General features: G+C 58.1%; 1 protein-coding gene across 1 annotated transcript; it reads left to right on the forward strand.

Annotated features, from left to right (window-relative positions):
• Positions 1–4,022: 4,022 nt before the first annotated feature.
• On the forward strand, positions 4,023–6,702 carry GPR142 (G protein-coupled receptor 142; the record flags this gene model as incomplete). Its single annotated transcript, XM_081271786.1, is given in 4 exon segments — positions 4,023–4,046; positions 4,048–4,117; positions 4,879–5,037; positions 5,831–6,702. Coding segments are annotated over 4 exon segments (1,125 nt in total).
• Positions 6,703–15,843: the final 9,141 nt, after the last annotated feature.

A 15,843-nucleotide genomic window follows, 5' to 3' on the forward strand; every position in this document is an offset into this window, starting at 1 on the left:
CTGGTTCCACTGGAGGGACACTGAAGTCCAAGCCACTCTGATCAATTGCATCCCTCCTCCTTATATAGGATCCAGCACGGGGGCACAACACCCCCCTTTCTGCCTGGCCTCCCTCCCCCCACCCAGCTTCTGCCATGGATTGGTGGAAACTGGCCCCTGCTGTTGCCCAGGCAACCACTTAAGCCAGAGAGTGGCAGCCACAGGGACTATTGTGCTGCCCTGGGCCCCCAAGGGGAACAGATCCGGACCCCCCTCCCCCACTTCTCCTCATGACCCGCCAGGCTGGCCCTTCTTCTCCCAGAAAGTTTTAGGCCTCCTGAAGGGCCAGCGAGGAGCTCAGAGACCACGGGCAGCCACTAGCCCCAGGGTCCCCAGCCCCTGTCCCAACCCCCAGGCCCAGCCTCCACCCTGGCACAGGGCACGCTTGGCAGCATACGCTGAGGCACCATGACCAGCGGACAGCAAAGGGAAGGCTGGAGGAGACGAGGGAAAAGGTGGCTCAGGCTCCCATCCCCTGCTCCCACCTGGGGTGGACTGGCTCTCCAGAGAGAAGGACAAGACTCTTCAGGAGGGGTCCCTGGGGTAACTGGGATCATTCTCTTGTTCTTTGTTGGAAAAAGTTGCTGGCTTGCTCTGGAGTGGGCAACGGGCCTATAGGAGAGATCCTCCCTAGGGACGGTGTCCACTCCCCCCACCAGGGTCACAGTGAGCCCTGGTGGCAGGGCTGGCATAGAGCCACACACCCTCCTCCGTGCTATAGCGCATGAGGAGCACCCCTGCCCAGCGCAGGGCTGGGCCCCTCCCAGGGCCGGCGCCCGTCCACCCCTCTTTCTTTCTTCAGTTCTCCTCCCCACGCAGCCCGCTCTCAGGATTCCTTCTTGAAGCCTTCTTCCACCAGTTTCTAGTTTCCAGCTGCAATGTCTCCCTTCCCCACATTCCAAGGAGACACGCAGCGCCCCAGGCCACCGCAGGGAAACTGAGGCGGAGAGCAAGGAAGTGCAGGGGTTGCTCTTCTAGAAAGAGGCAATGGAGAGGGGCCGTCAGAGCCAGTGAGCGAGTGCGGGCGGCGCTAGCCAGGCCTCACCTTTGCATGGAGGGAGCAGGACCTGCCCCAGCTCCTCCAGGGAGGGACTTCACTGAGGTTGATGAACAGAAGTGGGGGGCTCCCAGGAAATCCCACCGAGTTCCTCTGAGGCGAGGCCGGGTCCTGGATTAAGGACGGGCTGGAGAGTCCCTGCCCATGCTCTCTGGATCCCAGGGCTCTGCTTGATGCATTGATTTCTGCCCCCGCCGGTGCACAGAGACCCAACAGCCCACTCCCTCCCTCTCTGGAGCCACAAAGAAAGCAAGAATTGGGTCTGGCACCAGCTTCATCCGGGTTGGCAGAGGCAGAGCTGTCCTGCTCAGCGGAAACCCCTCCCAGCTGCCCCCACTCTCATGCCTGACCCCGTCCTCCAGATCCACCATCCCTTGCCCACTGGCTGCCTGCCTGCCCTTCCTGTGGGCTGCACCAGGTCCTGGCTCAACCCAGCGAGTCAGAGCCTCTGTGCATCAGGGCAGCTCAGGCCCCAGAGGCACCCCAGCTTCTGCACATAGCGCTTGCCAATGGGAGCGCAGCTGATCAGAGACCCCAACGCCCAGCAAACAGTCCCTCAGGAGACACATCTCTGAACACCAGCTGCCAGTCACTCTTGAGGAGTAGCTTACCTGCTCTGGAGTTTCTGATGCTCACCTAGAGAGAAATTCCCAGGAGCAGGCCTGGACTAAATACCCCAGATGATCACTATGCACAAGCTAAAACCTACCTAGCTACTTGAGGTAGATGGGTGGCATTTTAAGTGTGAAGGGGAACCATGCGTGGTGGCCCACATCTCTAATACCAGTGACTCAGGAGGCTGAGGCAGGAGGATTGCAAGTTCCAAAGCCAGCCTCAGCTCCTTAGGGAGACTCTCTGCAACTTAGTGGGACCCTGTCTAAAAATAAAAAATAAAAAGGGCTGGGGACGTAGCTTGGTGGTAAAGCACCCCTGGGTTCAACCCCCAGTACCAAAAAGCAGAAAAAATAAAGTTCCCTGAGACTAGTGTGTCTTCTTGTCTTGTCTAACCTAAGTGACTCCTCTGAACTCAGCAGGAGCTGGTAGATCCAGGATTCAAGTGTCACCAAGTTCTGCTTGGCTTGGCTTGGCACAAACCCATAACTTCTTTTCTGGGTGGTATTTCAGTCCTGATGAAAGGGTCCCCATTGGACAAGGTGTCTCCAGTGCCATAGAAACAAGAGGAAATGTTCATAAGCCTGGGACAGGAGGAGGCGTTCTGGGTCTGCACAGGGGGTGATGGGGCCCTGGGCTGCAGGAACATGAAGCCCTGCCCTGACCCACAGCCTCCCTTACATCTGTAATGTCCCTGTCCTGGGTTAGGGTTCCAGGAGCGAGTTGGATGCTTCACTTGGAAAGAGGGACTCCAGGCCCCATGTATCCAGGGGCGCCCTCCAGAGATCTACCGGGAGGAATCTTTCCCTGAAGTAACTCCCAAGCTGTTGGAAGCTGTTCCCCCAAGAGGGTGTCCTCCGGCTCTGAGCACTGTCCTCTGATCCATGCTGGCCTCCTCCATGAAGCTTGAGTCTACATGGCCTCTCATTTCCCAAGACGGTTGTGTGAGCAGGAAAAAGCAAATAGCCCTGGAGAAGGCAGAGGGAAGAACAAACCCGAGTTCAAATCCCGCTGCTGTGTGCCAGCTCTGTTGCTTAACTTCTCTGAGCCTCAGTCTCCTCTTGGGTAAATCCGGTAACCTCCTTGCCCTCCAACTGGGTTGGTCTTTCCCACTCCTTGAAGCAGGGTCAGTGCCTCTACTCAGTGCCTCATGGGCAGGGAGGTGGTGGACGGGAGGAGCTGTCTGTCCTACTTGTCCTTTCTGGGGCTGGGGTTCCAACACTGCCCCCTGGACCTGGCCTCAGCCAGCCAGCATGCCTGGCCCAAGCCAGCTGGGTCTCCGAGACTTGCAGGATCAGGGTGTGGCCACCAGGAGGCAGCAAGGCCTTGGCTGTGAGCACCAGGGTGGGCGTCGGGGTCAGGGTAGGTTCGCGGCAGCCCAGAGACGCGGGATCCGACTTAGGAGCTGGGGGGTGCCCCAACATTCCCTGGATGTGAAAAGGGATGCAGGCTGGGTCTCAGTTCTGCTCCCCTGGAGTTCCCTGGATGCCGTGTCCTGGTGTCCATAGTGGGCTGCCCTGATCACCCTTTCCCAGGTGAGGGAGCTTGCAGATGTAGAGTCACCAGCGCTGGCTGCTGTTTCCTGATATTCTCCATTCCACCAGGGCAGGAAGACAGTAGCCTGCAGGGCCACCGTCCCTGGTTTCCCAGCACCGCCGGCAGCCTGGCCAGGCTTCTCCCAGGGCGGCCACCCCTGCACACGGCTTCCTGTCCTCCCTCCCTCCCTCCCGGCCCCTGGGGCATCCTGCACCCCAGCCTGCTCACGTTGCCGTCTGACCCCCATGAACTTGGTCCCTGGGACTCTCAGGGGATCTGAGCTCTGCCACCCCCACCTGGCACTGCTCCCCAGCTCCTCAGCAGGAGTGCCCCCCTGGCTGCCCACAAGGGCCTTTCCGTGGCCTGGGTCCTTCACCTCCCCCACAGTCCTCACCTCCTTGGTGGGGCCGCCCACGTAAGCAGGCTGGTCTGCCCTGGAGCACGAGGCAGCCAGTCCAGGACCAGATCCTCCTTCCTGCAGATTCCTTTCCTTTCCTAGACGATCCATACCCCATTCGGGTGCCAGGCTTGCCCTCTTTACCCCCCACCCAGCGGGCTCCCTTCCCTACCTGTGCACTGCGGGAGACCCTGCCATGCTCCCGTGGGATCCACTAAGCTGCCCTGGGCTTCGCCCCACCCCTGCCTCCTCCTCCCTCCTCCCTCCTCCCTCCTCCCACCACCCCCACTCCGCAGGCTGACAGGCTCCAGCCGCTGGAAGAGCTGGAGGAACCCTGGGGCCAACACTGCTGGAGAGCTGGGCTGAAGGGGACAGCTGGTGATGCGGGCAGGGAGCTGTGGAGACTCCCCAGGAAAAGCCCCTGGTGACCTGGGGGCTGGGATCCTGGAGCATGGGACTTGAGGAACCAGAGACAGGTAAATGGTTGAGGGGTGGAAGGAGGAGGGCAGGTGAGGGACCCTGAGGCTGGGGTGGGGCAGTGGAAGCTCATATAAGTGGGCAGTGAGGGGGGGAACGAGGTTTAGCTGGGGGGTCCCCCACCATCTTCAGCAGGAAATGAGAGACTGGACGTTAAAACCTAAAGTGACTTAAAATGTGGTTTGAGGGGACGAGGGGCCAGAGCAGGTGGAGGGCCCTCATTCCATACTGACTTCAGGCCAACTTGGTCACCTTACCCCTGGGGACTCAGTTTCCCATCTGTTTACCAGAGCCGCTCTACCTTCCGTGCTGCCGACCTGGGAAGAGCGACGCTCTTTGGCTTAGGAAAGAGGGGAGTCTAGTAACAATCTCTCTTTGGAGAGGGGGCGGCTACTGAGTGAGCTGTGCAGCTGCTGGGTGCCACCAGGGCCAGCCACTCAGCCCGCTGATTAAGGTGCAGCTGCTCCACCTGCCCCAGACCCTGTGCGTCCACAGTGTGCTCAGTGATCCTGACGCTCCACCTGCCTCCCAGCTCTGGAGGATGAAGGTCCCCGACAGCACCACGCAGTCCCCGCTGCCAAGACTTCTTCCCATCAGTAGGGATCAGGGCCAGTGTGGAGGTGGGACAGGGCAGGGGTGGAACGTTCGTGGCAATAGAGACGCAGGGCTGAACAGAAAGACCTGAGTTGGGCTGGGGCTGCTGGTGGCCCAAGTTGGAACGGGAACAAATGCTCTAACCCTGCCCTTCCACCCTCCCTAGCAGGCCAGCCGAGAGCAACCCTGCTGCCCACACCCAACGGTAGTGGGCCGGGCCAGGAGTGGGAAGGCCACTGGCCAGAGATCCCAGAGAAGTCACCGTGCGTGGTTGGTGTCATTCCTGTCATCTACTACAGTGTTCTGCTGAGCTTAGGGCTGCCTGGTGAGTGGGGCCTGGGGCTGGGGTCTTAGACATGGCCAGAAATTGGGGTCCTCCTTCAGTGGGAGCCAGTCCTCTGTGCTGGCCCCTGAGACCCAGGGTCATAGACCACAGGCCTCCACTTGCCTTTGTGGGGGGTGTTCTGGGTCACCTGGGAGCAAGGCATACAAGGGAGGGAAAGTGAGGGACAGGGACTCCGCATGCGCAAAGCTAACCCTCTCCAAGGGACTGCACCCTTTCCTAGAGGCAGTGTGTGCATGGGGTGGGGGGCTGCACAGAGCACAGGGCAGGTGGTCTTGCCTGGGGGATACCCCAAGCCCGGTAAATTAACCACACCTTGTCTGGGGACGCCTCTGCCCCAGAGGACACAGAATCCCTGAAAAGGACGTGGTGGGGGGAATTCCACAGGACCACAGATGGCCACCTGCCTGGGTGTTCACTCACATGTTACCCAGGTGGTCCGTGGTCTGGGGTGTGGAAGGACAGGGAAGGGCTGACAAAGTGCGGTTTTTGTTTTGATTTTTCAGTGCTGGGGCTGGGACCTGGGACCTCGGGGGGGCATACTAGGTGAGAGCTCTTCCATGGAGCTACATCCCTGGCTGGCAAAGTGGGTTTGGGGAAGGATCTAGAAAGCCATGAGAAGCCAGAACTGGCCGCAGCCCTGGCAGGTGGGGAGGGGTGGTGAAACCCTCGGGAAAGCAGACTCTGAGCTTCCTTCCCCTCTGCCACGGCTGGCCCCTCTCTCCGTGACCTTGCCTGCCGCGAACTCGCCCGCCACGACCTCGACTGCCATCAGCCAACCTCCTGACCTCAGTGGCCCTGGCCCGCCTCGCCGCCAAGACCAGGAAGCCCTCCTACTACTACCTCCTGGCGCTCACGGGCTCCGACATCACCACGCAGGTGGTCATCGTGTTCGTGGGCTTCCTCCTGCAGGGCGCGCTCCTGGCCCGCCAGGTACCCCAGGCTGTGGTGCGCGTGGCTAACGTCCTGGAGTTTGCCGCCAACCACGCCTCAGTCTGGGTCACCGTCCTGCTGACCGTTGACCGCTACAACGCCCTGTGCCACCCCCTGCGCCATCGGGCCACCTCGTCCCCAGGCAGGACCCGCAGGGCTATTGCCGCTGTCCTCAGTGCCGCCCTGCTGACTGGCGTCCCCTTCTACTGGTGGCTGGATGTGTGGAGGGACACGGGCCCCCCCGGCACGCTGGACGAGGTCCTCAAGTGGGCCCACTGCCTCATCGTCTTCTTCATCCCCTGCAGTGTTTTCCTGGTCAGCAACTCAGCCATCGTCCTCCAGCTGCGGAAGAGGGGACGGAGCGGGCTGCAGCCCTGGGTGGGCAAGAGCACAGCCATCCTCCTGGGGGTCACCTTGCTCTTTGCCCTTCTGTGGGCACCCCGGATCTTCGTCATGCTCTACCACCTGTATGTGGTCCCCGTCCACCGGGACTGGAGGGTCCACCTGGCCCTGGATGTGGCCAACATGGTGGCCATGCTCAACACAGCAGTCAACTTTGGCCTCTACTGCTTTGTCAGCAAGACTTTCCGGGCCACTGTCCAGCAGGTCATCCATGATGCCCACCTGCCCTGCACCCTGGGGTCACAGCCAGAGGGCATGGTGGGGGAGCCTGTGCTGAGGCCCCCAGAACTCCCCAAAGGGGCGGGGTTGTAGAGGAAGGTGTGAGTCGTCTCCGGCCTGTCCCCTTCCTGGGGCTGGCCTCCCAAGTTTCCTGAACTGAGATTCTCACGCCCCCCCACCCCTTGCCAACACCGGGTTTGAGAAGGAAGACAATCTGCAGGATTCCAGGCCTTTCCAACCTGGGGGAACCAAACGTGTCTGACTGAGCAATGGAGGGGGAGCTACTCGGGAAAGAGAAGTCCCCAGCGCATGCTGGAAGGGGGTGGTCTTAAAGCATACTGGATGCCCCCAGACCATCTCAGCCATCCCTGGGGCACAAGCCTCGAGGTATCAAACACCCTGCTTTGATTCTGCATGACTCCATGCTGGGAGCCAGATCAGACTCGGGGCCCAGAATAGGCTCTGGGGCTGAGGTTTTTGTTATTGCCATTGAGGAGAGAGGAATAGCCTCTCCACCCTGGGCTCCAGGAGCTCAGGAAGGAGGCACTTAGCTGGAGGTGCCCCCTCCCCAAAGCCCACTCCTCTATGGGAAGGTCCTACCTCCAGCAAAGGCAGGAAGGAGGTGGCTGACCTCGTGGGCTGGGAGGGGCTCTGCCTGGCCCTGGCCCAGCCTCTGAGCTGCGAGCCTGGGAAGGCAGCTGGGAGAGTGGGAGAGCGTGGCAGATGGAACTCCCACCTGCCCCAAGCCTTGGGTAAACACATTAGCCGGCTCAGCTGCTCAGCTGCGCCCCTTTCTGCTTCCCCGTCAGCCTGAGCTGACCTTTCCCCTGAACGGGAGGTTCAGACCCAGCCTCAAGCCCGCCCAGCCCTCAGCGGGTGACCCGGGAGGGAAAGCTGATGTGCCCCGGGCCCACGACTGGTGCAGAATGAATGCTCAGCTCCCCGCCTCCCTGTCTGCTTCTCCCCAGAGCAGGGACATCCAGAAAGGGAGTTAGGGCCACACCCGGAAAGAAGGTGGGCAGGTGCCCAGTCCCTTAGCCACCGTACTCAGCTCCAAAAAGCTCTGAAAACCAAGATGTCATTCCCAAGAATGTGACCTGACCCCAACTGGTGAGCCCATCTCTGGTCTCTGTGTAGTCCTGGCACGTGAAGATGGGTAGGAGTAGGCAGGGTAGGCTGCTAGGGGCTGGGTAGACAGGCAAGACCGCTGGGGTGGGGGTGCCTCGGCCACAGTGCCCATGTTCCTGTCTCCACATTGACTTAGTCTATCATTATCCCTCTGTTAGCATTTAGGGATGGTCATCTGTGACATGTCTCTCAATTCTTCCCAAGCCTATCTATGATTTTTGCTGATTTTGCTTGAAGAATTATTTTCTGGACTCCATGCATGTTCATTTCCTGTGTGTGTGTGTGTGTGTGTGTGTGTGTGTGTGTGTGTGTCAGTGTGCGTGGTGCTGGGTGTCACATTCTACCACTGAGCTACACCCCCAGCCCTTTTTATTTTGAGGCAGGATCTTGGTAAGTTGCCAAGGCTGGCCTTGAACTGTGATCCTTCGGCCTTGGCCTCCCAGCAGCTGGGATTACAGGCGCGCACCAAGGCGCCCAGCTGCAAGTCAGCTTTCTCGGGCTGCTGTAACGAAGTCCTACAGACTGGGTGGCTTAAACAATACAAATGCATTTTCTCACAGGTCTGGGGGACAGAAGTCTAAGATGAAGGTATGAACAGGCCAGGTTCCTCCGTTCTCCTTGGCTTGCCTGCAGTGGGCCGCCTTGTCACTGTGTCCTCATCGGGTCTTTCCTCTGTGCACCCAGACCCCTGGTGTCTCTCCGTGTGTCCTAACCTCTTCTTATAAGGACACCAGTCAGCTGGGTTAGGTGGTGCACACCTGTAACCCCAGCAGCTTGGGAAGCTGAGGCAGGAGGATTGCAAGTTTAAGGTCAGCCTCAGCAACTTACTAAGGCCCTAAGCAACTTAGGGAGACTGTCTCCAAGTAAAAAGGGCCAGGGATATGGCTATGCGGGGATGTGGTAAAGCACCCCTGGGTTCAATCCCCAGTACGTGCTGGATTAGCTCTAACCTAATAGCTTCATTTTAACTTAACTACCTCTCAGGGGGACTATCACCTAATACTGTCACATTTTGAGATACTGTCACCGAGAGTTAGGCCTTCAACATATGAATGCCCCCCCCCCCGCTATCCATAACGCTATGGTTATTTTTGCCTGTGTATCCAGTCTTTGATGAAAGGAACCTTCCCGTAGCTTTCCATGGACTGTCCCTGGCCTTCCTCTTCTCCCTGGTTGGTGTCCAGGGATTCTAAGGCAGTCTTGGGTCTTTAAACATGATTTCTCCTTTCTTCACAAAGGCTTCAAAGCCCTCAAAGGTTTGGAAGACCTCACTGAAGCATCTGAGAGTGGTTCTTTTCTTAGTCACTTGCCAGAGGCTAATATAGATCTTAAATTCCAGTCTGAGAGTATTTTTTTTCTTCCTTTCTTCCTCCCCACCTCTCTGTCTTTCTAACAGACAGGGTCTTACTATGTTGCTGGAGCTGGCCTTGAACTCCTGGGCTCCAGCGATCCTCCTGCCTTGGACTTCCAAGTAGCTGGACTTAGTCGCGGCTGGGTTGCCAGCCCCTGTTTCCCGCTACCATTCTTACTTACTCTCAGGCTCTCCAGAACTTCTGGGTTCTCTTTGTTGCTTCCACCTCCAGAGTGTTCCTCATTCTGGGCTGGATTCCATGATGACAGAGTCCCCTGTGTCACTGTCACAGCCTTCCTCCGAGCAGACTTCTTTTGTTCCTTGGAATGAACGTCAAGATACCCAGCCTGCTTACACATGATGTTCTCACTCCCCCTGCCCCAGGTGTAGCCTCTCCCCCTCTCAACTCCAACTCAGTTTTTCCCCTGAGGGCCCCCTACTACTCTTCCCCCTTCCAAAGTTTTTATTTTTGGGCCTCTATTAGTCTGTTTTCTGCTGTTATAACAAAATACTGGAGACTGGGAAATTGATAAAGAACAGAGGTTTATTTGGCTTACAGTGCTGGAGAGCATCTGCTCGGCACCTGGTGAGGGCCACGTGCTGCATCATAACAAGGTGGAGAGCACCTGTGACAGAACAGGACAAGGGACCAGCTCAGGTCTCTCTTCCTCTTGCCTGCACACAGGCAATGGCCTACCCATGGCAGGGGCATGACCGGAACAGGGAGACAGGCTTCTGGAAAGACCTTGCAGTGTCTCTTCAGCACCCCTGGCCCAGGGAAGGAGTTCCCCAGAAAACTAGTTTCTATATGGGACATTGAGCCCCTTGGTCAGCCAGGCTGTGGATGTCCCCTGGGATAGTCTAGGAAATCTTGCCACCACCCAGCCTGCCCTGCCCTCCTCAATGAGAGAGGCTCAAGCCCCTCACTGGGTCCTGAGCCCATCTCCAGTGGCTTGGACAGCAGGGGGCGCTGCAGGACCGGCTAGCTGGACAATTGGTAGGAGCAGGAGGACCTTAAAACCAGCTGCCCTGCCAGCGGCCCCATGCACAGCGGGAGGTCACTGAGTGGGAGGGCTCAGCTGTTCCCCAGGCCATCTCCAACCTGAAGCCACGTCCCCCATTGCTGGGTTTGGCCAGCCCAGAGGGCCGCAGGTCCTGCAATTTCCCTACACCACTCTGGTGGTTTCCTGTGCAAGGCAAGTTATGAAGGGCCCTTTCATCACTGTCTCTCGGCCCCTCCATCTGCGGGGTCTTGCCAGACCCTCCTGCTGGCCTCAGATCCTGCTGGCCTGCTCTCCCCACAGGGGAGGCTCTGCCACCTGGGTTTAGTCAGCTTGCCCCTCCAGTCCAGTTCCACCAGGACCCCCCACCCCACCCCAGGCCAGTGGTCCCTGTACTGGGCAGCTGCTTGGGCATCCTGCCCTCCAAGGAGTCTGTGCCTTGGCGGTGCCCCCCCCCCACCCCGACAGGATGGAGGGAAAGGGGCCAGGAAGGTGAGGAGGGAGGGAGACTGCCAAAGCCCAGGGTGAGTCATGAGCAGAGGTGGACCAGCGGGCTCTGTCCCCTGCCTGCCACTGTTGTCCCTGGAGATGCCCCAAGAGCTGCTGAGGTCCTTACTCTTGCCACAGAGCAGGGCAGGAGGATTTTGCCCTCCCAGTCTTCAGGCCCCATCCCCAGCTAGTGGGGCCTGCCGAGCCTCTGGGCACCTTGGGCTGGCGAGCTCACCACCTTGCTGGAAGGCAGGGAGGGGGACCCAGTGCCCTGCTGCAGGACACCCGCCCCGTAGCCTGAGTCCTGCCCTGAGACCTTCAGCTCCTGTTCAAGAAGCCTGGAGGGGACCCCCCTGGGGAGAAGTGGGCCCCCTTCCTGTGAGGGTGAGCTGGGGCCTCCCTCAGCTTTCTCTGGAGAAGGCGGTCCGATGGCCGCTGCGGGCTCTGAGCCCTCTCTGAGTCCTTCTGGACCTTGGGGGTGGGGAATGAAGGAGGGGTGGTGAGGCCCAGTGTGTCTCCTTCCTCCCCAAACCCTGGCCTGGCATGAAGGGCAGGGTCCCCCCTCTCCCTCGGCTGGGCCTGGGCAGGGGCCTTCCTCTGACCTAGTGCCTTTCCCTCCTGCCCACGCTCTTCCCAGGGCTGCCGGCTGGAAGAGGCCGTCGGGTCTGCGGTGCTTCTTTCCCAGAGTCCTCGGGTACATTTAGCAGGCAGGGCGGGGCGGGGAGGCAGCCGAGGGAAGCCAGAGCCCGGCTTCACCACGCCCTCCTCAAGGGGGTGCATGCTGCAGAGCTGGTGGGTGGGAAGGAGGCCCCTGAGACGCAGGGAAGGGGCTCTCTGTCCCTCTGGACGGCCCCCGCTCTCCCTCAGGTGTGTATGCCTCGTTTCACCCAAAGACTTCTCCCTGAGAAGCCGGCGATTCTCCTTGACCGTGTGTCTGATTTCCTAAATAAATCTGTCTCTGGGGAGAAAGAGACAGAGGGAAGAGGGCAGCGGAACTGAGCTGACAGTAACTGGAGGCTGCTGTGCGGAGAGGACTTCCGGGCCCTTCATACATAGAAGGACCCTGTGACCCAGTCTCCCAGGGACCTGGGGGGACCGTGGAAAAGAGGCTGGGAACCGAGAGTTTCATGGTGCAGGCAGCTGGGCAGGGCTGGCTGCCACCCCCTGAACTGTCGGGGACCCCGGGGCAGGAACACGGTGGCAAGGAGCCCCTGGGCTGGAAGTCCTGGGTGGACCAGGTGCCCACCCTCCCGGAGCTGTGCCTCCACCTGGGCATGCACCAGCTCTGGGGAGGTCAGTGGAGACTGGGCAGTAGGTTTCCTCTGTCCTCCAGAGAGAGTCCTCCAAGGCCCTGCCTTGAGTGATGTAACGCCACGTGAGCTGCAGGCTGAGCAGGAACCTGTGAACTCCCTGCCTGCCCTCCTCTCAGGGGTCAGGGAAGTTCCCACAGGTGAAGCCAGATTTAAAGATAGGTAGTTTGTGCAGTTGGGTAAATGGGCTCTAATCTCCAGTCTGGTAAAGGAAATGGAGTCCACCTGGAAAATGGGGAATTGAAATGTTAATATCCTCAATGCCCCAGGCCATCCTAAAGGACTGTGAATAAAGCAGCTCCCAGCAAAACAGGGAGATGCTGATCAAACCACCTGGCCCTTCCTGCTCAGATCACTCCTCCCGCCCCATCCATCCTTCCACCTTCCCACCTGCATCCCCCACACAGGCAAGACAGAGGGAAATCAGGACAGGAATGTGGGGGCACAGAAGACCTTAGATAGAAAAGGGAGAAGACCTCCCCTTTTTCGAGCCCCCTTCTTCCTCGGGGGATGTCTTATCTGCTGTCCTTTAATAAAGCCTCCACTCCACACTCCTCCCGGGCTTCTCTGGTGTTACACTTCAGCATTGGGGGCAAGGACCATGGTAAATGCCTGCGGTAACCCAAGGACAATAATTTGTTTTTGTTTTTTTGGCTCTGGGTGGACAGAGAAGGCTGGGGAGATCCTAGGTGATAGGGGGCAGCCAGCAAGGAGGGACACCAGGCACCTGAGTTTGGAGGAGACCAAAGGACACAATGCTCATGCCCTCTGTGGTCCCTGGGGCACTTGTGGGGAGAAAGGGAGAGCCCTGGAGGGAGGAGAGAGTGCTCTCCACCAGTGCCAGGGTAGAAAGGCCGCCACTGCGTCTCAGCTGCCTTCCCCAAACTGCATGATGGAGGCTTCCGCTTGCCCTGCTCCGCTATCACCCTGCACCCATAGGGGTTGGCCCTGAGTCCAGGGATCCCCAGATGTCCTTCCAGGCTGCAGACATGTACCCAGAGGTGATCTGGAAGGAAGAGACGATCAGGCGTGAGTGTAGGTGACCTGGCATCCCCGCTGCCAGGACCCGCAGCCGCCCCACTGGTTCCTGCCAAGAAGCAGCGGTGGAACAGCAGAGTGGTGACCTGGGTGGGTTGTAGCCCTGGTGGCAAGCCTGGCCCGTGGCCACGTGAAGCTGCAGGGCAGTCCTGGGAGGCCCAGCAGGCGAGTGCCAAGGTGAGCTGGCGCAAGCTGTCACCCCGCGGCAGCCCAGCTAGCACAAAGTGTGGATGCCCACTGTGGAGGAGCGCTCCAGGCCAGACACCACTGAGCATGCTCCATCCATGACTCCAAAACTCCTGCCTCCCAAAACAGGGAGAAAGTGGAAGTAAGGCAAACCTGAATGCGATTCAGGGCTAACCAATAGTGTTATTGCTTTTCCAAACCCTAGTTAGTATAAACTTGGACCAATAGCATTGGTATTTCTTCCAAACCTAATTAGCATAAGTTTGGATGAATCACAGAGACCTACATGCTATAGAAACCCCTAGACTAGCACACTTGCTAGAATTCTGTTTCTGTTTCTATTCTTCAATAAATCGTTACCTCAATGATGGCTCATGGTGGCCTGTGGATTTCTTTCTCCGAGTATGGGTGACAAGAACCCTGAAGGAAGAAGTTGGTGGCCAGCTGGTGGTCTGCTGCAACGCTGGAGGGTGTGGCCCACCACCAAGAGCTCCAGCACTTCTGGGTGCAGAGGCCTGCACCTTGTGCAGAGCCCCCGACAGCAGAAGCAGTGAATCCAATTTCATCTCAAAACTCAGTCTTCACAGAGAGGCACCACCTGGATGGGCCTGGGTACCTGGCCTCACCCTCTCGTTCTCCTATTGCCTGTTCCAAGTCCATTGTCAAGGGGAGCCACAACCTGTCCTCACATGGCTGTGTGGGAGGTGGCTGCCCCAAACCACTGAGTATGTCAAAAACCAGCCCAGTGGCCAGGACCAAGCCCAGAGCATAACCTCAGAGGCCTGGACTGAAGGCCCTCTCTGAAGTCCTCCTCATGTACTGACCTTGACCTTTCCACCTTACGTCTTTAAGGTTCTGGACACATGAGCGCTGGGGAGGGAACCCAGGGCTTTGCACATGCTGGGAGCTCTAACCACTGAGCCATTTCTCCAGGTCTGGTTCTGGACTCTTGGCTACCCCACATCTCTAACTCCTGAGCTCAGTGCCGAAGTCAACAAAGCCTGCCCGAGTAAGAACACACAAAGGCTACTTATCCAGGCCTCACTGTGGCCAGGAGTCAGCTGTCACTTGCATTGGGAAGGGACTCTCAGGTGGCAAGGAGTGGGAGCCCTGTGAAGTGGAAGGAACGGATGACTTCAGGTGTGTCCCACTGGGGGCTATTGTCCTGGGGAGCAGGAGGTGCTGACGAGAAGCAAGCCCTGTCATGTGCTGGCCAGGGGAGCATGTCTGGCTTCCTGGAAGTCGGGGTGCAGATGGAAACAGGAACAAGAATTAGACAATCTGCCCATAATAAATCAAGTCCTGATGGTGTTGGGCCATTCGTTCCAGAGGTGGTTGGCTTCCTGGCCCAGCTGTCTTTTACAGCTGGTGGTCTGTGACGGTAGGTACAGGGTGGCTTCCTGGGCCAGTTACCATAGGCAACGGCTGGCTTGGTTTTCTGGGCTGGTTGCAGTAGATTGTGGTCTAAGGGGGATTTTCGTTTGGTTTGGTCCTACGCACATTTCCTTCCTTCCTTCCTTCCTTCCTTCCTTCCTTCCTTCCTTCCTTCCTTCCTCTCTTCCCTCCCTCCCTCCCTCCTTCCTTCCTTTCTTTTCCAATACTGGGAATTGAACCCAGAGCCTCTCACATGCCAGGCAAGTGCTCTGCCACTGTGCTACACTCCCGATCCTTTTGGTTCTATTTTGAGGCAGGGTCTCACTAAGTCGAACAGGCTGGCCTTGAACTTCTGATCCTCCGTGCCTGCTGCACCCAGCATGGAACATGTGTGTGTGTGTGTGTGTGTGTGTGTGTGTGTGTGTGTGTTGGTGGTTGCTGGGGATCAAACCCAGGGACTTGGGCATGCTAGGAAAGTGTTCTGCTGTGAAGCTGGGTCCCTGTAGCTGAGGTACGGGCCTCTGGAAGAGTAAGGGGCAGAGCAGTCAGAGGGGTCCTGTCTGTAACAGAGCACCTTTGAAATATTCCACCCACCCCCAGCTTCCTGGTAAAAGGGTTTTTGTTTTGTTTCGTTTTGTTGTTTTTGCTCTGTGAACTTCCTCCTGCTGAGAAGGAAAACTGAAAAGCCAGGAGTTGTGTCTTCTGGCTAGCACAGCCAAATCTACACATGTGTACCCCTGGCTTCTGCTTCTATACGTTGAAAGTGCCCCTATGGAACCAGCAAAGAGACAGACCAGCTGCTGCTCCCCAGTCCTGACCAAACTGCATTAAATCCATTATTCCTTTTTACTTCATTTGCTTATTTCTTATGCAAGTGAGCAACCAAATACAGGCCGACTCCCTGGCTGGACTACAGATCACCAGACCAGTGGTATCGGTTATCATCCACAATTAGGGTGGGGGCGGGGTCTCACTGAGTAGGGAGGGGCAATTAGAGGTTGAAAAGGACATTTCCACCTAGGAGCTGACCTGGGGGTCCAGCCAGGGCGGGGAGACACTAGAGCACCCGGTGGCAGGGAAAATTCCAAGATGGCGCCTTGGCTTTCACCCCTTTTCTGATATGACTTCCAGGATTCTGTTATCTCTGTGGTTATACAGTGAGAGGGATTTAGGGTCTAGGGAGACCTGCACCACAGGGAACCAGGAGTATCTGAGTGTCAGGTGACTTGGGGGGCCAGGTGACCTGTCTGGGTACCCTGCTATGTCCTGGACTGGCCTTATGGCCCTAGGCCACTGCCCATCTCCAAGCCCCAGTTTCTATATCTGCAAAGCAGGGCACTGGCCAAAGTAATCTAAC

This window comes from Spermophilus citellus, assembly GCF_964194105.1.
Source record: "Spermophilus citellus genome assembly, chromosome: 17".
Lineage (NCBI taxonomy): Eukaryota > Metazoa > Chordata > Mammalia > Rodentia > Sciuridae > Spermophilus > Spermophilus citellus.